This window comes from Sinocyclocheilus grahami, unplaced genomic scaffold, assembly GCF_001515645.1.
Source record: "Sinocyclocheilus grahami isolate Dianchi unplaced genomic scaffold, SAMN03320097.WGS_v1.1 scaffold804.1, whole genome shotgun sequence".
Lineage (NCBI taxonomy): Eukaryota > Metazoa > Chordata > Actinopteri > Cypriniformes > Cyprinidae > Sinocyclocheilus > Sinocyclocheilus grahami.
Genome location: NW_015505983.1, coordinates 345,365 through 364,589, shown reverse-complemented (window position 1 = coordinate 364,589; position 19,225 = coordinate 345,365). Strand labels below are relative to the sequence as shown.

The following is a 19,225-nucleotide window of genomic DNA, read 5'->3' as shown; positions in this document are numbered from 1 at the left end:
ATATATATATATATATATATATATATATATATATATATATATATATATATATATATATATACAGAATATTTATAAAAAGAACATTTTAAATGTGAAAATTTAGTTTTATAATAATAAAACTATAGTTATAATAATAAAACAGTTTTATGAAAACACTTAATTTTTTTATTTGGGTAATTAATAAATGCATTTATAAATGATATTTTCAAGGAAAAAAGCATTTTCTTATGATTATTAGTTTAATATATATATATTATTATTTATATAGTTATTTAAAAAATAGATAAGATATTCATAAAATTACTTTTTACATTGACAATATCATTGAAAAGTTTGAAAATAATACTTAAAGGCACAATATGTAATTTTCGCCGCTCGGGCAGAAATCATGTTCATGGATGAGCTAATGATTTATTAACGTAGTAGAATGAAGCAGGGTGAGACTGAAAGCCGTCGAAGCGAAACGAGGCCGCTGAACGAGCGCGACACACGGCTCGAAAGCAGCGGAGCTTTTATTATGCCACAGTCGAGCGCTTCCGCTCCTTCCGGTCGTGCGTATGTGGGGTAAAGCAGCGCTGTTTTATCACACTAGATACATTTGAAAGTTCTGTTATAATGCTACTCTGTGAAGTCGTCACCTGTCTAATAAAACTCTCAACATATTAAAGCGTCTTTGGTGTTTTCTACAAAACAAAACCGGAAATCGAGGGGTTATGACGTCATTGGCAGGCGACACAATGACACTATAGACACGCTCCGTGGCACTGGTTAAAATTGCTTATTTCTCTGGATTTAAACATTCTTCGAAACATTTGGGATAGTGTAAGTACACAAGTCAGCAAAATATATAACACTGTTTTAGTGTTTTTTTTGGATATTTTAATTAAAAAATCTTACATATTGTGCCTAAGTATTTTATGTATGTATAAATGTACAATATTTATTAAACAATAAACGTTACCTTTTAATAAACTGTTTTACCTTTCAATAAATGCAACTTTTACGAAAATAATGATTAAGATGTGTGCACTCACATGTATGTAAGGTGTAAGAATTTTTTTTTTTGCGTCATTTAATTTCAAGTTTTGCTGAAAATAGTATAAAAGTTTTTCAAATTTGTATTTTTTTAATGTTCTCTTTTTTTGTGAAAAGTATCATATCTGGCCATCAAAAAAATATAAAAACTCCACACTTTTTTGTTCAAAAAAAAAAAAAAAAAACCCTGAAGATTTAAAAGACGGCACTTGCCCCCAAGGTAGAAGCCGCAGGGTTTCATGGATTTGTTTGTGGGATGAAGGTAAAGCACCCGGACTCGAGCCTCTTCAGGGCAGACCACCATGGCATTATGGTACTCTAGGGTTCCCCATGAGGAGCACGTACCTTAGTTCCACTTATATCCACCTCTTCCTCCTCCTCATCCGGTTCAGCATTTTGTTTTACCTCAGCGGAGTCCTCTGACAGTTCACCCGTTTCTTGAGTAACAGATGTGGCATCTTGGTTTGTCGAAGGCTCCTCCAAAGAGGCCAGCAACTGGCTTTTTTTGACAGACCCCAGGCTGGACTCTGTGGGCTCAGTGAGCTGCTGCAGGTCCTCCTTTAGCTTCAGGAGGTCAGCTCAAACCAGCAGATAACGCCACCTGCACCTGCTGAAGCTGAGTGCTGTAGATCTCGATGGCTTCTTCCAGACTGCTTTCATCCATAATGAGGATCAGGCACTCACATGACAGGAGCTCACCGACATGAAACTAAAGGAATAGAGCAGGCAAAGAAAGGCCCCGCTACATTATGCAGTATAGTTTTCACATATTTCAGAATCAACAACTTATTAAAATATATTTAATGTTCTTGTGTGATATATTTGGGACGAGGGTGATTTATAGACTATGCAATGATGCCGGTTAGATTTCAAGCTAACCTTACAGACGTTCAACTGTTCAAATTTTCTGGCAAGTGTCCCTCCATCTTAATTCAGATACATGGTTTTAAGTTTGTACCCAACTAAAATGACTAAAAAAATCACGGACTTACATTTGAAATCTACCGCTGGTCGTGGCATTGTTTTGTTTCTGTGAGAGTTTCTTTCAGGAGTCGCTCAACGTTGACCTCACTCTTGCTTCCTACATCCGATTTCAGTGAATAAATGATATAAAAAGATAGATCTTTGAAAAAAAATCCTACGTTTAAATGAACTTAAATTATACATAAACCTTTTGGAACAAAGAAAAATGAAAATGCTGCGGTGTTTTAAAAACACCGAAATATATTTTATTTTTTAGCAGCTATGGTGTTAATATTGTGACAATGTGTTAATAATGTAATAACTCTTGTTTTTGTGTTATTAAATAAAAACAAGAGCATGAATTGAACTTTGTATTCAATATTTTGTATTGAATTCCCACTATACAAATACATGTTGTGCTAAATAAAAAGGAAAAAAAATTAAAAAATTCCCAGACAGTCCTTTTATTATTTTGAGTCCATCTACATTTAAAATAGTTGTTGTACTGTTTAAAAAAAAAAAAAAAAAGGAAAACCACATTTGTCTTTAATATCTGTTAATCCATTTTATATGGCTTTAACTTATTTTTGCTTAACTTATTGCTTGCACATTTGAATTTATTTATTTTATAAATAACTAGAAACCTATATTGTTTTTAGGAAATAACATTGGATATCCAATCAAGCTTTGTTTATATTATATATATTATAATTATTATATTATAATATATATTATATAACACATTTGGTCTAATATATTTTCTCAAGAGAATACATTTTAATCATTTAGAATAAAAAAGAAATAGTACATAAAAATATAAAATAAAGTAAAATAGTGCTACTTAATGGTACAGGGAAGATAAAATGTTCAGATGCCAAATCACTCACATACTATTTTTCATTAAATTTTTTTAACATAAAAAAAAAACCTTGAAAAAACACCATTTAAAAAAAGTTCATTTATTCATTACAAACAATTAATGTAAAGTGTTTATCGCCAAAATATAATTACATAAATATCAGTTGTGCCATTTTTTCAACATTCTCCTGCTTAAATTTCTTCATGCATGGTATATGCAAAAAAAAAAAATGAAGATACTGATATCTTAGAGCAGCTTGGAGCAATATATTAGAGCAGCATTCATGAAAAGAAGGATGATATCTTGCTTTGAGTCTTTCCTGCAGATAACTGAGATGCTGCAACGAAAAATAACAATTAAGAACGATTAGCATATTTATCTACCATCCATCCATCCCTGTAGCGGAATACAATATTTACACACAATTATTACAAAGAATACCTTGATTTAGTTGACTTGATCCCATGTCTGAATCCTGGTTCGCAACAGAATCATTTCCGGTCAAGGATTTTAACAGCTCACCGAACTGCTTCCTGTGCTGTGGTTGAATGAGCACAGACAACCCTAGACCAGACCCAAACAAGTTCAGCCTCTTTCCCAACAGATACCCAGTTTAATAAAAAATGTAAAAGGTTATGATGAATCTAAAAGAAACAGACTAACGTTCTAGTAGAGCGATGTCTTCATCTCTCTCAGTCAATAAACTCACAACAGTTGACACCATCTGTTCATAATTGTTTGATGTTTTATAGGCCTGCAAGGCCAAAAACATCTGACGGGTTTTTTCTGCACCGATGGCCTGTTTAATGTCTGACAGCAGAGAGGAGCACGAAAGACCTTCTTTGATGGATGTTTGTGGCTTCTGGACTTCACTTCTCACATTCACTGTAAAATTTCAAAAAACAAGTCGCAAATGTACAAATGTCTGCATCAAGAATAGGGTGGCAATGTCTACCGAAAAGGAGGACACTATGCAGGATTTGAAGCCAGAATAAAAATGGAACAATTATCCTAAACCAGTAACAAAAAATAAACTTTTCCATTAAGAGATGATATTTACCCCCTTAAATTTATTTCTAGGGACATTTTTAACCTTTATGAGGGCACATTTTCTAATATTATTAAATGTATGCATCATCTTTCATGTAAATTCAGTTAGAATAATAAGACAATAGGGCACCGAAATCAACTAAATCTATCTTTGTACCACAAAAGTGCACCTGAAGTGACATTTAGATGCTTTTACACAGACTGTTTAATGCTGATGCCACAAATACATTTACCCTGCCATTAAAATTAATAAATAATGTTAGATGAATGGTTAAATATAAAATAAACTGAATACAGAATTATGAAACTTTAAATATGAATCTAAATCCATCAGTAGGTGGCTACAAGTCATATTAAGCCAGTCATTGATTCACTCATTCAATCAATTCGTTCAAATTGGCCGATTCGTTTAGAAATTAAGCAAGTGACTCGATTTCGGAACTATATACTAGCATATTACTCTTACCATTTCTGCCATAGAGAGATAAGCTAAAATAATAAGAGTGGTAAGCTAGTATGCACTTTTGAATTTAGCAACTGTCTTCATGAATGGCTTATTGAATCACTGACTCACCTGATTTGTTCAAAAACGCGGAATCATTCAGATACAAAACACTGGGTTGATCAGAGATGCAATGTTGGCAAAATGGAGCAAAACAGCCATACTGACATAGCGTATAAAGTGTATGTTGCTTAATTTGAACTTGAACATAACATTTGTTCATTTATTTATAATATAGGCCATTGTATAAAATATAAAACAGTAGTCTTAAAAAGAGGATAAATGAGCGGCTCCAGCATACGGCAATAGACAGACGTGGTGTTTTAAAACTGGACTGTCCGATATAAAACTGGACGGATGGCCACCCTATACAAGACCTTTTTAATTGCAGTTAATAGCAATAAACTCCAATATACCTTCAATTTTACTATCCCCACCATTGACCAGGTGAGAACCACCTTGGTTCAGCTGTTGACTCGAATTCAGCTGCTCACTGGGTGGATTCACAGGTGACATCTTACTTTTTGCTAGAAAAGGAAAACATAAAACAATGTTATTTATCATTATCGAGAGAGAAAATAAGTTCTAAATGTTTCCTGTAACTGTTACACACTATTTACAAGTCAGATGTTACCCGTGTTCTGCCTGAGAGCCTCTCGCTCCTCTCTGGACAGCGAATGCTCTTGTTTATAGCCACAGCCTTCACCTGTTAACTCCAAACAACGCTCATCGAACTCTTTCTTATGGTGTGGTCGAATAAACTGATAAAGACCTTGAGAAAAAGAAGATGATGCTCTTTATCTGCCAGTTTTGATTCCAGTCACAACAGAGATCAGTGAAGGGAATTCAAATGTTAGAAGGCATATTAGTTGAACTAGCAGTGGAAATGTAATTGGCTTGAAGGATATGTCGTGATTCCGCACCTCTGAGCAGACAGTGTGTGTTGTGGTCTTGTATGAGCGGTTCAGTCACATTAGCAAGAAGGTCACTCAGGTCATCGGTTGTCTTGTAGGACTGCAGCGCCTCCATGATGAGCTTGAAGTTCTCGTGACTCAGACATCGTCTCAGTTCCATCATGAAATCTTTGCCTGTTTTTGCAGTACAGGAAGCCACTGTTTTCTAAAGCACAGCCAGCAGAAGAGATAAAATACATTTAATACAAAAGAAAAAGGAGATGCACAAATCCATTTTTGTAATACACTAAATTTATAGGTGATGTGTGTAATTTCTGTCACCAAATTTTAAATTGCAAATATAAAGTCAGTTTTAGAGGAAACCTATGAATAGCTTAATTGTAGAGTCTACATATTAATCTGATCTGGTATTTTAAAAACACTACCATTCAAAAGCCTGTGGGTCAAAACGTTTTTTTTAAGAAATTAATACATTTATTCAGCAAGGACACATTCAATTACCAAACGTGACAGGTTAACAGTTAAAGGCATCAGTGTTTCCCATACATTGATTTATTTGTGGCGGCCCGCCACATTATCAAAACTGACAGCCACAAATAGATTTTCCAAAAAGGCTCTGACTTCGTTGAATAAACATGAGCACTGCACATTTAAAAATCGAAACACGGTGCAGGTGTTTTTATATCACTGTATTTTTTAAGGAATCCGACTGTCTTCAGAAAATTACGGATGTCATTTTCATTTAATCTGGCATGTAATGTCTGATAAAGCAGCGTTTTGTGAGCTGAGCGCTGCTTTGTGTACAGCAGTTAACGGGGAAACCTCTATTTCTCCTGCTTTACAAGCACCTCCTGCTGGCAGAGAATGAATTTGCATATATATGCCGCCACAGAGCGCAAGTCTGTGGGAAACACATATTAAAATAAAGGCTATTGAACTACAAAAAAAAAAGTTATCAGTGACCTGTTTTCAACATTGATAAGAAATGATGCTAAAAAAAAATCAGCTTTGGATCACATGAATAAATTATACACACATACACACATATATATATATATATATATATATATATATAACATTTTATGCCACTTTTTGGATGAATTTTTGCATAGTCTTGTAATTAACAGAATAAGGTATACATACACCAAAAGCATACAACATGAAAAAATTCAATCAAGATCCCTCACCCGCTCTTGAACCACTTTAATTTTCCGTTTCCCACCCCTCGATTCATCATCCAGACGTTTGTCATGCTGGAGGGAAAGAGTCGACAAGAGACTCGCCTGCAGGGTCAAAGACCAATGAGAGAAAGGGAAAATTAGCAAAAAGATTTGATCACAGTTATTTTACGGCAAAATAATTTTTTTACAGACCTGCAAAAAGAGCTAAATTGACGAAAGTAGAAAGATTTGAAAAACAGATAAAAAGAGATCATGGTGTCACTCAAAACCCTGATCATGATTTATGAGGTAATTTCTTACCATTCATATCTAATTTATTCAGCAAAAAATTCATTTTCTAGGTTATTCACTTCCAATTTCTCTGAGAAATGTGAAATCACTGCCTACACCACTGAACTGTCGTATGAATTTAAAAGACCTGGAAAAAGGGCGCACAGGTCGCATGTGACTACTTTTATTATACTTGTCCTCTTTTAGACCATTTCCATATACATCCCCATGCACTTTCATTATATGGAAAACAGCTGCGCCGACATTCAGCATTACATCTCATTTTATGCTAAATGGCAGAAAGAAAATAAAATTGGTTTGGAAAGAGAGCAATGAAATGATTTCTCTAGTGATTTAATTCTTGTCTCACTCTTTCTTCCCCAGCCATGGTGTCTTCCCTCCCTCCTTTGTTGGTTGTGTCATCCAGGGCATCCAGCAGGCTGACTGGTTTCCTTATACTTGTCATCTCCATCTCATATTGAATGCAAAGTCTGGCCGCTCCATCCCGACCAGAATGCTCTTCTGACTCTAAAACATCACAATCATTTTAACTGACTCACAATGAATGCACAAAAGTTTGAAAACATAATGATTTAAAAAAAAAAATTTATGAAGTCTCTTATGCTCATCAAGGCTGCAATTGTTTGAATAAAATACAGTGAAAACCGTGATATTGTGAAATATTACTACAATTTGAAACAACTATTTTCTATTTTAATACATTTTAAAATGTCATTTATTCCTGTGATGCAAAGCTGAATCTTCAGCATCATTACTTCAGTCTTCAGTGCCACATGATTCTTGGGAGATCATAGTAATATGCTAATTTAGTGCTCAATTATTATTATTGCTCAGTTATTAATAATGGCACTTATGACTATCAATGTTGAAAACCATTTTTGCTGCTTAATATTTAATGAAATCATTTTCAGGATGAATCATGAACAGAAAGTTCATACAGCATTAATTTCAAATATAATTTTTTGTAACATTATAAATGTTTTTAATGTGACCTTTGATTAATTTAATGCATATTTGCAAAATAAAAGCATTAATTTCTATTAAAAACATGCACACAAAGCCCAAACATTTGAATGGAAGTATAATCATGGTGTCGGCATATATATTAAGAACCACAACTGTTTTCAGCATTGAAAATAATAATAATAAATGCTTCTTGAGCAGCAAATCAGCATATTAGAAATATTTCTGAAGGATCATATGACACTGAAGGCTGGAGTAATGATGCTGAAAATTCAGCTTTGCATCACAGGAATCATTTAAATTTTAAAATATCTTACAATAGAAAACTACATTTATTTTGTAATACAATTTCACAAAATTTGTGTTTTTACTGTATTTTTGAGTGCATAAATGCAGCCCTGGTGAGCATAAAAGACTTAATTTAAAACATTTAAAAAACACCATATTTCCAAACTTTTGACAAGTACTGTAACTGACAGCAATTAAATAAAAATCAATGTCAAAACATCCTCCAAATTATCAAATCTGAGGGCTCTGTCTCTGTTCAAAACAGAATTGTCTCCTAGCATTGTCTAATGTTAATGTTTAATTGCTTCAACTGGGCTTTTTTATAAATCACAGTCTCAGAATGTGACCAAATTATAACTCATTGCTTAATTACTTGACTTTTTATCGATTACTGTTTAAAAAAAAAATACAGTAGATTCAAGCAGGACATAAACCTCCAATATGTGAAATATGTGTTAATGAACAGTCATCCAAGAGCCTCAGACCTCATTAAAAAGTCAGAAAAAAGGAGGAATAGAGGTGACCTCACCTAATTTTCTCCTCTTTAGGCTAGGGACGTGTGAGTCTAGTGTTTTGGCCTTTTGAGAGGTGTCACTGAGCCAGACACTCTTAGCAGGACAGCTGGAGCCTGTGTTGAGCGGCCTGGTGTCTGCCTGATTTTTACAGGCCTCTTTTTCTTTCCTAACAGGAACTGGTCTCTGATACACAAATCGACCAAGAAATGTGCACGTGTAAAAACAGGTTCATGGAACAGGAAAACATGAACAAGAAATGGACTTACAGTTTTTTGCGCCATCCGAAAGAAATGAGCCGCATCACGGACCATGGTACCAAAGCCATCATAAATCTTAACATACGGCCTCACCCACGAAGGAAGCTGATTACGGGCTTCGGTGCCTTTGAACCTGGAATTATAAACCCAGAACATTAATATCTGCATACTTGCTCTCCAGTCACACAACAGGGAATTGCAGTTGTAGTAATCAGCACTGACCTGTGATCACAGAGGAAAATAGCTCCGTAGTCTTCTCTGTGCCGGATCACTCTGCCAATGGCTTGATTGACGGCTCGAGAGGCCTGCTGTCTGTACCACTCCTGTCCAGACAGATACTAAACAACCAGACAGACCATAAGAACACACAGCTCTACCTGAACCATATGCAGTTCACTGCAGGTTTTCTTTACACCTTGAATACATGTACATGAGTGTACACACCGTCATCATTATTTTCCAAAAAGTTTTAAAATAAAAATATTACAAATGTACTAAATTATACAATATTCAAATAAAAATAAAAATATATAAATATTTTAAGGTATTGGTAAAAACATTTTTTTCACAAACATCGTGAATTATTAATGCATAAATGTGACCCTGGACCACAAAACCAGTCATAAGGGTACATTCTTCAAAATTGAGATTTATACATCTGAAAGCTTGATAAACAAAAGCTTTCCGTTGATGTATGATTTATTAGGATAGGACAATATTTGGCAGAGATACAACTATTTGAAAATCTGGAATCTGAGGGTGCAAAAATTTAAAAAAAAAAATCAAAATACTGAGAAAATCGCCTTTAAAGTTGTCGAAATGAAGTTCTTAGCAATGCATATTACTAATCAAAAATTAAGTTTTGATATATTTACGGTAGGAAATTTACAAAATATCTTCATGGAACATGATCTTTACTTAACATCCTAATGATTTTTGGCATAAAAGAAAAATTTATCATTTTGACCCATTCAATGTATTGTTGCCTATTGCTACAAATATACCCCAGCGACTTAAGACTGGTTTCGTGGTCCAGGGTCACAAATATTATTTGGGGATTGTATGACATATTTACAACCTGAACTAACCTTTCCATGTCATTAAAGGTCAAAAGGACATATTTTTTCCTAAGAAATAATAATAAATATAATATTCAATAACAAACTACTTTTCAAGAATTTGATCCTTTTACTAAGGAATTTCCCTTCATTATGATATCAGGACAGTTGTACCATCCTGATATTTTCACATTATGCCCCAAATATCAAAATGAATTAATTCAGAAATTAAAAAAAATTACTGTATTCATTTACATTAGATGTATGAATTATATCTTTAGTGCATTTCTGAATAAATAATTAATTCATATTTTCACTAGTATTAAAACGTTTGGGCTCAAAAGTACAGTAATATTGTGAAATAATATTACAATTTACAAAACTGTTTTCTATATTAATATAGTTTAAAATGTAATTTATTCCTGTGATGTTAAAGCTGAATTTCAGCATCATTACTCCAGTTGTTTTCAGTGTCACATGATCCCTCAGAAATCATTCTGATATGCTGATTTGCATATTACTTTTGGTCAATTTAATGCATGCTTGCTAAATAAGTATTCATTTATAAAATATAAATATAAAATAAATGTAAATAACAGGTTTGAATAATGAATTGATTTTTAATTGAATTAAAATTGTAATAAATAAACATGTTAAATTGATAATCTTAATATTAAATCTGAGCAATATTAAATACCTTCACTCCACTAATTTTTTTCTTGCACATCTCGTCCAGATACTGCATTTTTAGCACCACTCTGGGGTCCATCCTGGGGGGAAAGGGAAGCCCAGTGATCACAACCCCTCGACCGTACGTGTCTGCAAAATCCAACCCTTCGCTTGCCTTGGAAAACAGAAAAAAAAATGTTGATGTTACTGGTCTTGGTTCATAATAAATATATATATTTTTATTGCATCAGATATTTATAGTCTCACCTTTCCTCTGCATACGGCGAAGAAGCTGCCTCCGCTGGAGTTTGGGTCGTTCACCTTGTCATAATAACCATGAATCACCTGCAAGAGAATCCAATTTCAGAGCGGCACTGACTGACAGCTTGTGCAGATCAAGCTGTGTTAGCATTATGATAGCATCTATATCAACTCATACTAAGTGAACAGTTATTATATGACTGATAGCAATAGCGGTTACCTCTGTAAAAGTGCCTTTACCCCTCGGTTCTACAAACATGGGCTTCACATGCTCAATGCGATCGGCATGTCCATTAGCCTGAGAGAGTGAAGGGAGTGGTGTATAATGACTTAAATGCTACAGTTGGCAAAAAAACGAAATCTACATCAATTTTACCCTTAAAAAAGAAAACTTGTAAAAAAAAAAAATGCTTGTAAAATAGGCTTTCATTTATTTCACAATAAACAGGGTTTCTGCAGGTTTTATGAAGGTAAATTTAAGACTTTTATAACCTTTTTGAGGCCAAATAAAGCAAATTTAAGGAATAAATTGAATGGAATGGATCAATATAGCCTCTAAATGTAAATGTCTTGTGTTAACAGCGCTTCAAAGTTTGAAAATACAGCTGTCAACATTTCTTCATTACTTTTTAATTCATAGTACAAAAAAAAAAGCTTATGGCTTAAATAGCTTTGCTACCAATCGTTATTATGCAAATAGATTTTACTGTACCTTCTGATAGCGCTGCAAAAAATTGACATTCAGTATTTTTAAAATTTTATTTTTAGGGCAAATATAAGACAAAATGGACGTGAGTTTATGAATAAAACAAGAACAAATATCTGCCAATGGGCTCAGAAAAATCGACTTAATTCAAAGGGAAAACCAGTTTTAATTCCCGATTGATAGATATTTGTTCTCGTTTTAAATATAAACTCACTTCATTTTGTTCAGTTTCTCAGAAAACAAGACTTCAAATCTTCACTCTACATCTCAAGGAAATGTATGCTGATGTAAGGATATTTGTATTGGAAAACAAAAACACTGCGGAAAATATTTTTGCAGTGCATGAAACATTTAATGGCATGACTTTATGAAATGAAGACTTTCTGAGTCAGCTACAGGGAATTGCTGCTTTATTGCAGACAGACTGAAATACAAGCTCACCCTCCAGAACTCCAGAGTCTTATCCATCACCGGATACGAGGGGAAGAACACCAGCAGTCCATGAGGCACCACCCGTGCCAGATTGACTGCAAAGCCAATGATAACCATTACATTGATAATCATGCTGATCATCAGATTATTACTGATAAGTGATCAGATCAGCTGCTGTTTTGTGTGAGGATCTCTCACCCAGAGTGTTTCCCATGGACGACATGTTTTCAGGAACGAACCTTCAAAAACCAAAGAGAGCCATGTTCACATACTAAACTGAACCTTTTCACACAAACCAGTCATATGGATTCAGAAGACTTGAAATATAGCAAACATGTCACATGAGCTGCTTTTATGGTGCTTTTACAGCAGTGTTATTTTAGTATCAGTGAGAAACTACTATAGTTTTATTAATAGTTTGCATTAGTGTTTATTTTTTCTGTTTTTACCTTTTTTAGTTTTAGTAATTTTTGTGTTTTTGGCATTTTTATTACGGTACTATTTTTTTATGTCCATATTTTTTTTTTATTGTTTTTATTTCAGTTTTAGTTATTTTAGTACACCCAGCTAAACTAAACAAAAATATATATTTTTAAATATTAGTTTTATTTTTATATTAGTTTTAGTTCAAGTAACAAAAAAAAAAAAGGTTCAATTTTATTTTTTGTAAAAAAAAAAAAAAAACATTTTATGGTTTTAGTTAACTATAAGAATCCTGTTTTATAGTGCTTTTTTTGTTGTTGGTCTTTTTGGGTTTTGACAGCCCATGGTCAATATAAATATCACATCTCGGATAAGAATAACAGTATCAGATACTATTATAGTTTCTATTAATATTTTGAATCAGTTTTTATTTTTATATTTTCCATTTTCACAATTTTGGTACCAAATTTTGGTTGTTGTGTGTTTGTCATTTTTAGTCGTTTTATATGTCTATATATTTGTTTTGTTTTTATTTTAGTACATAAACTAAATTAAGAAACGCTGCCTTGGCAACTAGCTGAAATAAATTTTAGAATTAAAAAGTTTGAGCTAACTACAATAACATTGACATTTAAAATGTAATTTATTCCTGTGATGCAAAGCTGAATTTTCAGCATCACTACTCCAGTCTTCAGTGTCACATGATCCTTCAGAAATCATTGTAAAATGCTAAAATGCTTCTCAAGAAACATTTCTTATTATTATCATGAAAAGAACAGTATTTGTAATAGAAATCTTTAGTTACTGTAAATCTCTTTCCTGTCATTTTAGATCAATTTAATTAGTCTTTGCTAAATATATGTCCTAAATTACTGACCCCAAACTTCTTCCCCTTCAGCAGAGGATGTTAATGTGACTAAACAACCCTTGATAAAACACTCACCTCCTGTCAAAGGCTGTGCTCAACTGCACGCCGTCTGGACCTTTTTCAATGATACTGACGAAGATCTGATCACGCTGGATGACGTGAGGATTCTCCAAGGATACAGGGAAAGGACTGCAGAAAAATCAGCAGAGAATTAGCACCCAACCCGCATCAACTCAGAGGGGACAGCTAGAGGAGAAGAGCACTAACATTTGCATTTCACAGGTGAAGGATGAGAGCGGCGAGAGAGTTCCACTGGTCAGAATGATGCTGCGTACTCCCTGTCTGAGCAACTCCTGCATGCTGAACCCCGGAGAAAAACACCAGTAGCTCAGCACATTCCCTATAAAATATGCAAACATACTTTCAATCTTTCATAGCTCAGGCATACAAGTTTAACGTGCAAGTTCGCTTTTTTCCAGCATTTCTTTGTGGAAGCCGAATGTAAGTGCACCAAGGCAACAAACACTTCGAATATTGACGCAATAATAACTCTCAGATTCTCCATGACTTGGAAACGGCACAAAAAAAAAACAGGTTTTCCAAAATATCAAATTCCTTTTGAAAACACATTTACTAAACATGAGGCTTCTCAGAGACCGAATAAGAGTGTCATACCTTGTTTTTTGGTAGAGGAGGAAGCCCATACATCCGTCACCTGTTTCTTCTTGAAGTTGCTGGTGTCTGGATGAATGTGGACCTGATATGAGACAGATTCAGGAATCAGGAGCAGAGATTGGAAGTGAAAGACAATGACGAGAGGAACTACCATCAGACATATATCATCCAATAGTTTGGGATCAGTACAATTATGTTTTTGAAAGAAACGTATGCTCAACAAGGATCAAACATACAGTAGAAAATGTAATACTGTGAAATATCATTACACTTTAAGATGACTATTTTCTATTTTAATATATTTTCAAATATAATATATTCTTGTGATGCAAAGCTGAATTTTCAGCAACATTACTCCAGTCTTCAGTGTCACACGATCCTTCAGAAATCATTCTAATATGCTGATTTGCTGCTCAAGAAACATTTATGATTATTACCAATAGTGAAAACAATTTTGCTGCTTAGTATTTTCTTAATATTTTTGTAACATTCTAAATGTCTTTAGTATTACTTTTGATCAAATGAACGCATCCTTGCCGAATAAAGTATTAATTTCTTTCCAAAAAGATGGATGGAATGGGATTGATGCATACATGATGGAATTTCCCATTAAAACTCGGGACAAAACCACAACTTGAGCTGGCCTTAGTTTTAAAAACAGCAACATTTCCACTCTTAAAATAATCAAGAGATATAAATGTACCATTAGACTTGACTGGAGAAAACCTAAAACCTGATGCGCTCAGACAACTTCATGTACTGATGAAGACAGCATGAATATGAAAATCAACTGGAGCAAACCTTAAACTCCTTCATGCTGTTTCCCATCTGTGATTTCTTGCTGCCCTCTGGAGGTTCAGCCCCAAACACCAGCTTAATAAGGATAAAGAAGCAAACACAATAAATATAGGGGGAAAAATACAAAAAAACAGCCAACTGATCTCTTTAACATGCTCCTGACCTGGATTATATCCGCCACTTTCTGTAGTCCACTAGTGTTCAGAAAGACACCAGGCCCTGCAAAAAATGACATATGTGCATCAAAGCTGCACTAATAAACAGCAAACGTCAATTATATTGAGGATTTGTAAAGACTCACTCCCTGCTAAATATCCTGTGACCTGTTCCATGGCTTCCACCACAGCTGTTTTAGTATCAGAGTTCACATGAGCTGTTTGAAAAAGCTCATATATGAAACTTTAAGAGAGGAAGAGACCGTATATAAGCTGTTGTGTATTTTTTACTGTCAATATATCAAGGTCACGGATACACATTCGCAGCACTGAACTCCACTGACCTGCCGGGTTTGGTGATTCCTTGACTATTTGCTGGCATCTCAAAACCGTTAATGGAAGATTCCAGATCCATCAAAACTTCTGTAAGATTATCAAGTTGTGCGTTGAGGAAAATGTTTTTCTTTATACTGAAAAATGGATTCCAAACAACTCTGTAAGCATAATACTGTACTACAATATTAACTTTTAAAATGCAACCTACGTTTTATTTTTGCAATTGTGGTAATATCCAGTTTCAATCCTGCAAAATAATACATTGGATAAAAACAAGGGAGTGTGTGTGTATATATAATATTTAAAATATAAACAAAATTTTTAATAGAAACAATTTTTTATACGCAAACGAAAATCTTGACAAATATAAACTAACCAGAGTTCAGCGATTCCACATTAAAATCTTCAGCAGAATCTGCTTTGCTTATGTCTGAGGCTTGTTCCCGCAGCAGTCGATCCACGGCCTCAATGGCAGAAATCAGGTCGTAAGGGGTGAGGTCAAACGAGGTGGACTCTTCACACATCTTCTCCTGATAAATGTAGACAAACAGTAGAATAGAAATATTAAAAAAACAAGAACACAGAACTGCATAATTTCACATGCTGAATGACTTTGAGGTCTCAAAAAACATTAAAGGGTTAGTTCACCCAAAAATGAAAATTAGTTAATTTAATTTACTCACCCTCAAGCCATCCTAGGTGTATATGACTTTCTTATTTCAGATGGAGTTATATTAAAAATTGTCCTGGCACTTCTAAGCTCTATCATTGCAGTGGGCGGGTGTTTCTGTTCAACAGTCCAAAACAAGTTAAATAAAGTGCGCCCATCCATAATTAGTATTACTTTTGATCAAATGAACGCATCCTTGCCGAATAAAGTATTAATTTCTTTCCAAAAAGATGGATGGAATGGGATTGATGCATACATGATGGAATTTCCCATTAAAACTCAGGACAAAACCACAACTTGAGCTGGCCTTAGTTTTAAAAACAGCAACATTTCCACTCTTAAAATAATCAAGAGATATAAATGTACCATTAGACTTGACTGGAGAAAACCTAAAACCTGATGCGCTCAGACAACTTCATGTACTGATGAAGACAGCATGAATATGAAAATCAACTGGAGCAAACCTTAAACTCCTTCATGCTGTTTCCCATCTGTGATTTCTTGCTGCCCTCTGGAGGTTCAGCCCCAAACACCAGCTTAATAAGGATAAAGAAGCAAACACAATAAATATAGGGGGAAAAATACAAAAAAACAGCCAACTGATCTCTTTAACATGCTCCTGACCTGGATTATATCCGCCACTTTCTGTAGTCCACTAGTGTTCAGAAAGACACCAGGCCCTGCAAAAAATGACATATGTGCATCAAAGCTGCACTAATAAACAGCAAACGTCAATTATATTGAGGATTTGTAAAGACTCACTCCCTGCTAAATATCCTGTGACCTGTTCCATGGCTTCCACCACAGCTGTTTTAGTATCAGAGTTCACATGAGCTGTTTGAAAAAGCTCATATATGAAACTTTAAGAGAGGAAGAGACCGTATATAAGCTGTTGTGTATTTTTTACTGTCAATATATCAAGGTCACGGATACACATTCGCAGCACTGAACTCCACTGACCTGCCGGGTTTGGTGATTCCTTGACTATTTGCTGGCATCGTTAATGGGTTAATGGAAGATTCCAGATCCATCAAAACTTCTGTAAGATTATCAAGTTGTGCGTTGAGGAAAATGTTTACTGAAAAATTGAAAAATGGATTCCAAACAACTCTGTAAGCATAATACTGTACTACAATATTAACTTTTAAAATGCAACCTACGTTTTATTTTTGCAATTGTGGTAATATCCAGTTTCAATCCTGCAAAATAATACATTGGATAAAAACAAGGGAGTGTGTGTGTATATATAATATTTAAAATATAAACAAAAATTTTTATATGCAAACGAAAATCTTGACAAATATAAACTAACCAGAGTTCAGCGATTCCACATTAAAATCTTCAGCAGAATCTGCTTTGCTGATGTCTGAGGCTTGTTCCCGCAGCAGTCGATCCACGGCCTCAATGGCAGAAATCAGGTCGTAAGGGGTGAGGTCAAACGAGGTGGACTCTTCACACATCTTCTCCTGATAAATGTAGACAAACAGTAGAATAGAAATATTAAAAAAACAAGAACACAGAACTGCATAATTTCACATGCTGAATGACTTTGAGGTCTCAAAAAACATTAAAGGGTTAGTTCACCCAAAAATGAAAATTAGTTAATTTAATTTACTCACCCTCAAGCCATCCTAGGTGTATATGACTTTCTTATTTCAGATGGAGTTATATTAAAAATTGTCCTGGCACTTCTAAGCTCTATCATTGCAGTGGGCGGGTGTTTCTGTTCAACAGTCCAAAACAAGTTAAATAAAGTGCGCACATCCATAATAAAATGTGCCTCACACAGCTCCAGGGGTTGAATAAAGGCCTCCAGTAGCAAATCCATGCGTTTTTGTAAGAAAAATATTCATATTTTAGGATGTCGGCATTGCGTGATTAGTGACGAACGCAGAGAGAGAACAAAGCAAAACGCCGGTCATGAATTAGAAGCACAAAACGAGGATTTGTAAAGAAAAATGTAAGAGGATTTCGATATAAGCCAAGAGGAGACTGGTTTTCCTTTGCTAAAGTAAGGAAACTTTGCTTCCTTTGCTCCTGTAAACAAACTCGTTAGACTAGCATATCTCAGAGGCGCGTGCGACGCATTCGTCCTACGTCATCCGCCGCAACGCTTCCGCATAAGCGAGTCAGCAGAAGTGAGAGAAAAGTGTTTATTACGTTTGAAATATGGGTATTTTTCTTACAAAAACGCATTGGAATGGCTACAGGAGGACTTTTTTCATGCCCCGGAGCCGTGTGAGGGACGTTTTATTATGAATGTGCATGCTTTATTTAACGTGTTTTGGACTGCTAAAGAGAAACACCCACCCACTACAATAATAAAGCTTGGAATAGCCAGGACAATTTTTTATATAATTCTGATTGGATTCGTCTGAAAGAAGAAAGTCATATACACCTACGATGAGTAACGGTGAGTAAAACGCTAATTTTCATTTTTAGGTGAACTAACCCTTTAAGATACTTACAACATTATGAGCCTCATCAAAAATAACCACAGCTCCTCTCAGCTCTATGTTGTGTGCTCTTCGACTCTGTGAATCAACAAAAAATCAATTTAGAATAAAATCAAACAGATCTATCCCAGAAAAACACACAACAAATAAATGAAGTTCTAAACGTAGGTTCAGGAGGAGCCTAATCATTCAGTCCTGTCAATCATCACGAGCCTACAGTATATAAGCAGCAGTCATTGTGCCATCCCAGTGACAATTCTTCCAGCAGCCCTCCACCTCCTCATGTGTCATACTCCCTCTATGTAGTGCCGTAATGGGGGGTTGAACTCTGAGCTCAAGCTGAGCTTCGGGTTCCTGCCTCCATCGAAGACAGCAAGCCAAGTTTGTTTACCATTAACCATCAGGACTGGAAGGACAGGCGAACTCGTGGAGAAATATATAATGATAAAGGTACTATAACTGTTAAACTTTGGGGTCAGTAGGATTTTTCCCCCAAAGAAATAAATATTTTTATTCCACAAGGATGCATTAAATTGACCAAAGTGACAAAAAAAAAAGTTTTTTCTCTACATATAAATGCTGCTCTATTCTAATTATTAAAGAATGAAAATGATGAAAGAACTAAAAAAAGTTACCAGTTTCCAGAAAAATATTAAGCAGCTAAAACTGTTTTCAATAGTTATAATAAATGTTTCTTGATCAGCAAATCAGCATATTAGAATGATTTCTGAAGGATCGTGTGACACTGAAGACTGGAGTAATGATGCTGAAAATTCAGCTTCAACATCACAAGAATAAACAGTTAATTTAAAAAGTATTACTGTATTTTCAATCAATTAAAGGGTTAGTTCACGCAAAAATTTAAATTCTGTCATTAATTACTCACTCTCATGTCGTTCC

The 19,225-nt window shown here is 34.6% G+C and overlaps 1 protein-coding gene, 1 long non-coding RNA gene and 1 pseudogene across 2 annotated transcripts; all 3 read right to left on the bottom strand.

Annotated features, from left to right (window-relative positions):
• The window catches only part of LOC107562061 (zinc finger CCCH-type with G patch domain-containing protein-like), a 12,180-nt pseudogene extending 10,481 nt beyond the window's left edge, over positions 1 to 1,699 (bottom strand).
• A 1,356-nt stretch (positions 1,700 to 3,055) lies between these two features.
• On the bottom strand, positions 3,056 to 18,726 carry LOC107562060 (regulator of telomere elongation helicase 1-like). Its single transcript, XM_016246621.1, has 27 exons — positions 18,619 to 18,726; positions 18,338 to 18,403; positions 17,182 to 17,335; positions 17,030 to 17,068; positions 15,208 to 15,286; positions 15,010 to 15,107; positions 14,872 to 14,927; positions 14,712 to 14,783; positions 13,911 to 13,992; positions 13,503 to 13,635; positions 13,311 to 13,424; positions 12,143 to 12,183; positions 11,954 to 12,039; positions 11,027 to 11,104; positions 10,813 to 10,890; positions 10,574 to 10,720; positions 9,041 to 9,156; positions 8,828 to 8,951; positions 8,576 to 8,744; positions 7,145 to 7,302; positions 6,511 to 6,606; positions 5,333 to 5,528; positions 5,044 to 5,181; positions 4,826 to 4,936; positions 3,521 to 3,742; positions 3,299 to 3,421; positions 3,056 to 3,194 (listed from the first exon to the last, which is right to left on the bottom strand). Exons 1-27 carry the CDS (start codon positions 18,724 to 18,726, stop codon positions 3,139 to 3,141), a joined length of 2,940 nt encoding a protein of 979 aa, XP_016102107.1. The 3' UTR covers positions 3,056 to 3,138.
• Positions 16,332 to 16,868, bottom strand: LOC107562085 (uncharacterized). The gene is made up of 4 exons (XR_001605950.1): positions 16,830 to 16,868; positions 16,632 to 16,729; positions 16,494 to 16,549; positions 16,332 to 16,405 (listed from the first exon to the last, which is right to left on the bottom strand). It is a non-coding gene; the product is annotated as an uncharacterized lncRNA (long non-coding RNA).
• Positions 18,727 to 19,225: the final 499 nt, after the last annotated feature.

Excerpts from the sequence above, each read along its gene's own strand:
- LOC107562060 (XM_016246621.1), bottom strand. The coding sequence starts at position 18,726 with ATGGTTAATGGTAAACAAACTTGGCTTGCTGTCTTCGATGGAGGCAGG. Across the intron at positions 4,937-5,043 it reads GGCTCTCAGGCAGAACACGG|CAAAAAGTAAGATGTCACCT; the intron begins GTAACATCTGAC and ends TTCCTTTTCTAG. Across the intron at positions 3,195-3,298 it reads ATCAAGTCAACTAAATCAAG|CATCTCAGTTATCTGCAGGA; the intron begins GTATTCTTTGTA and ends TTTTCGTTGCAG.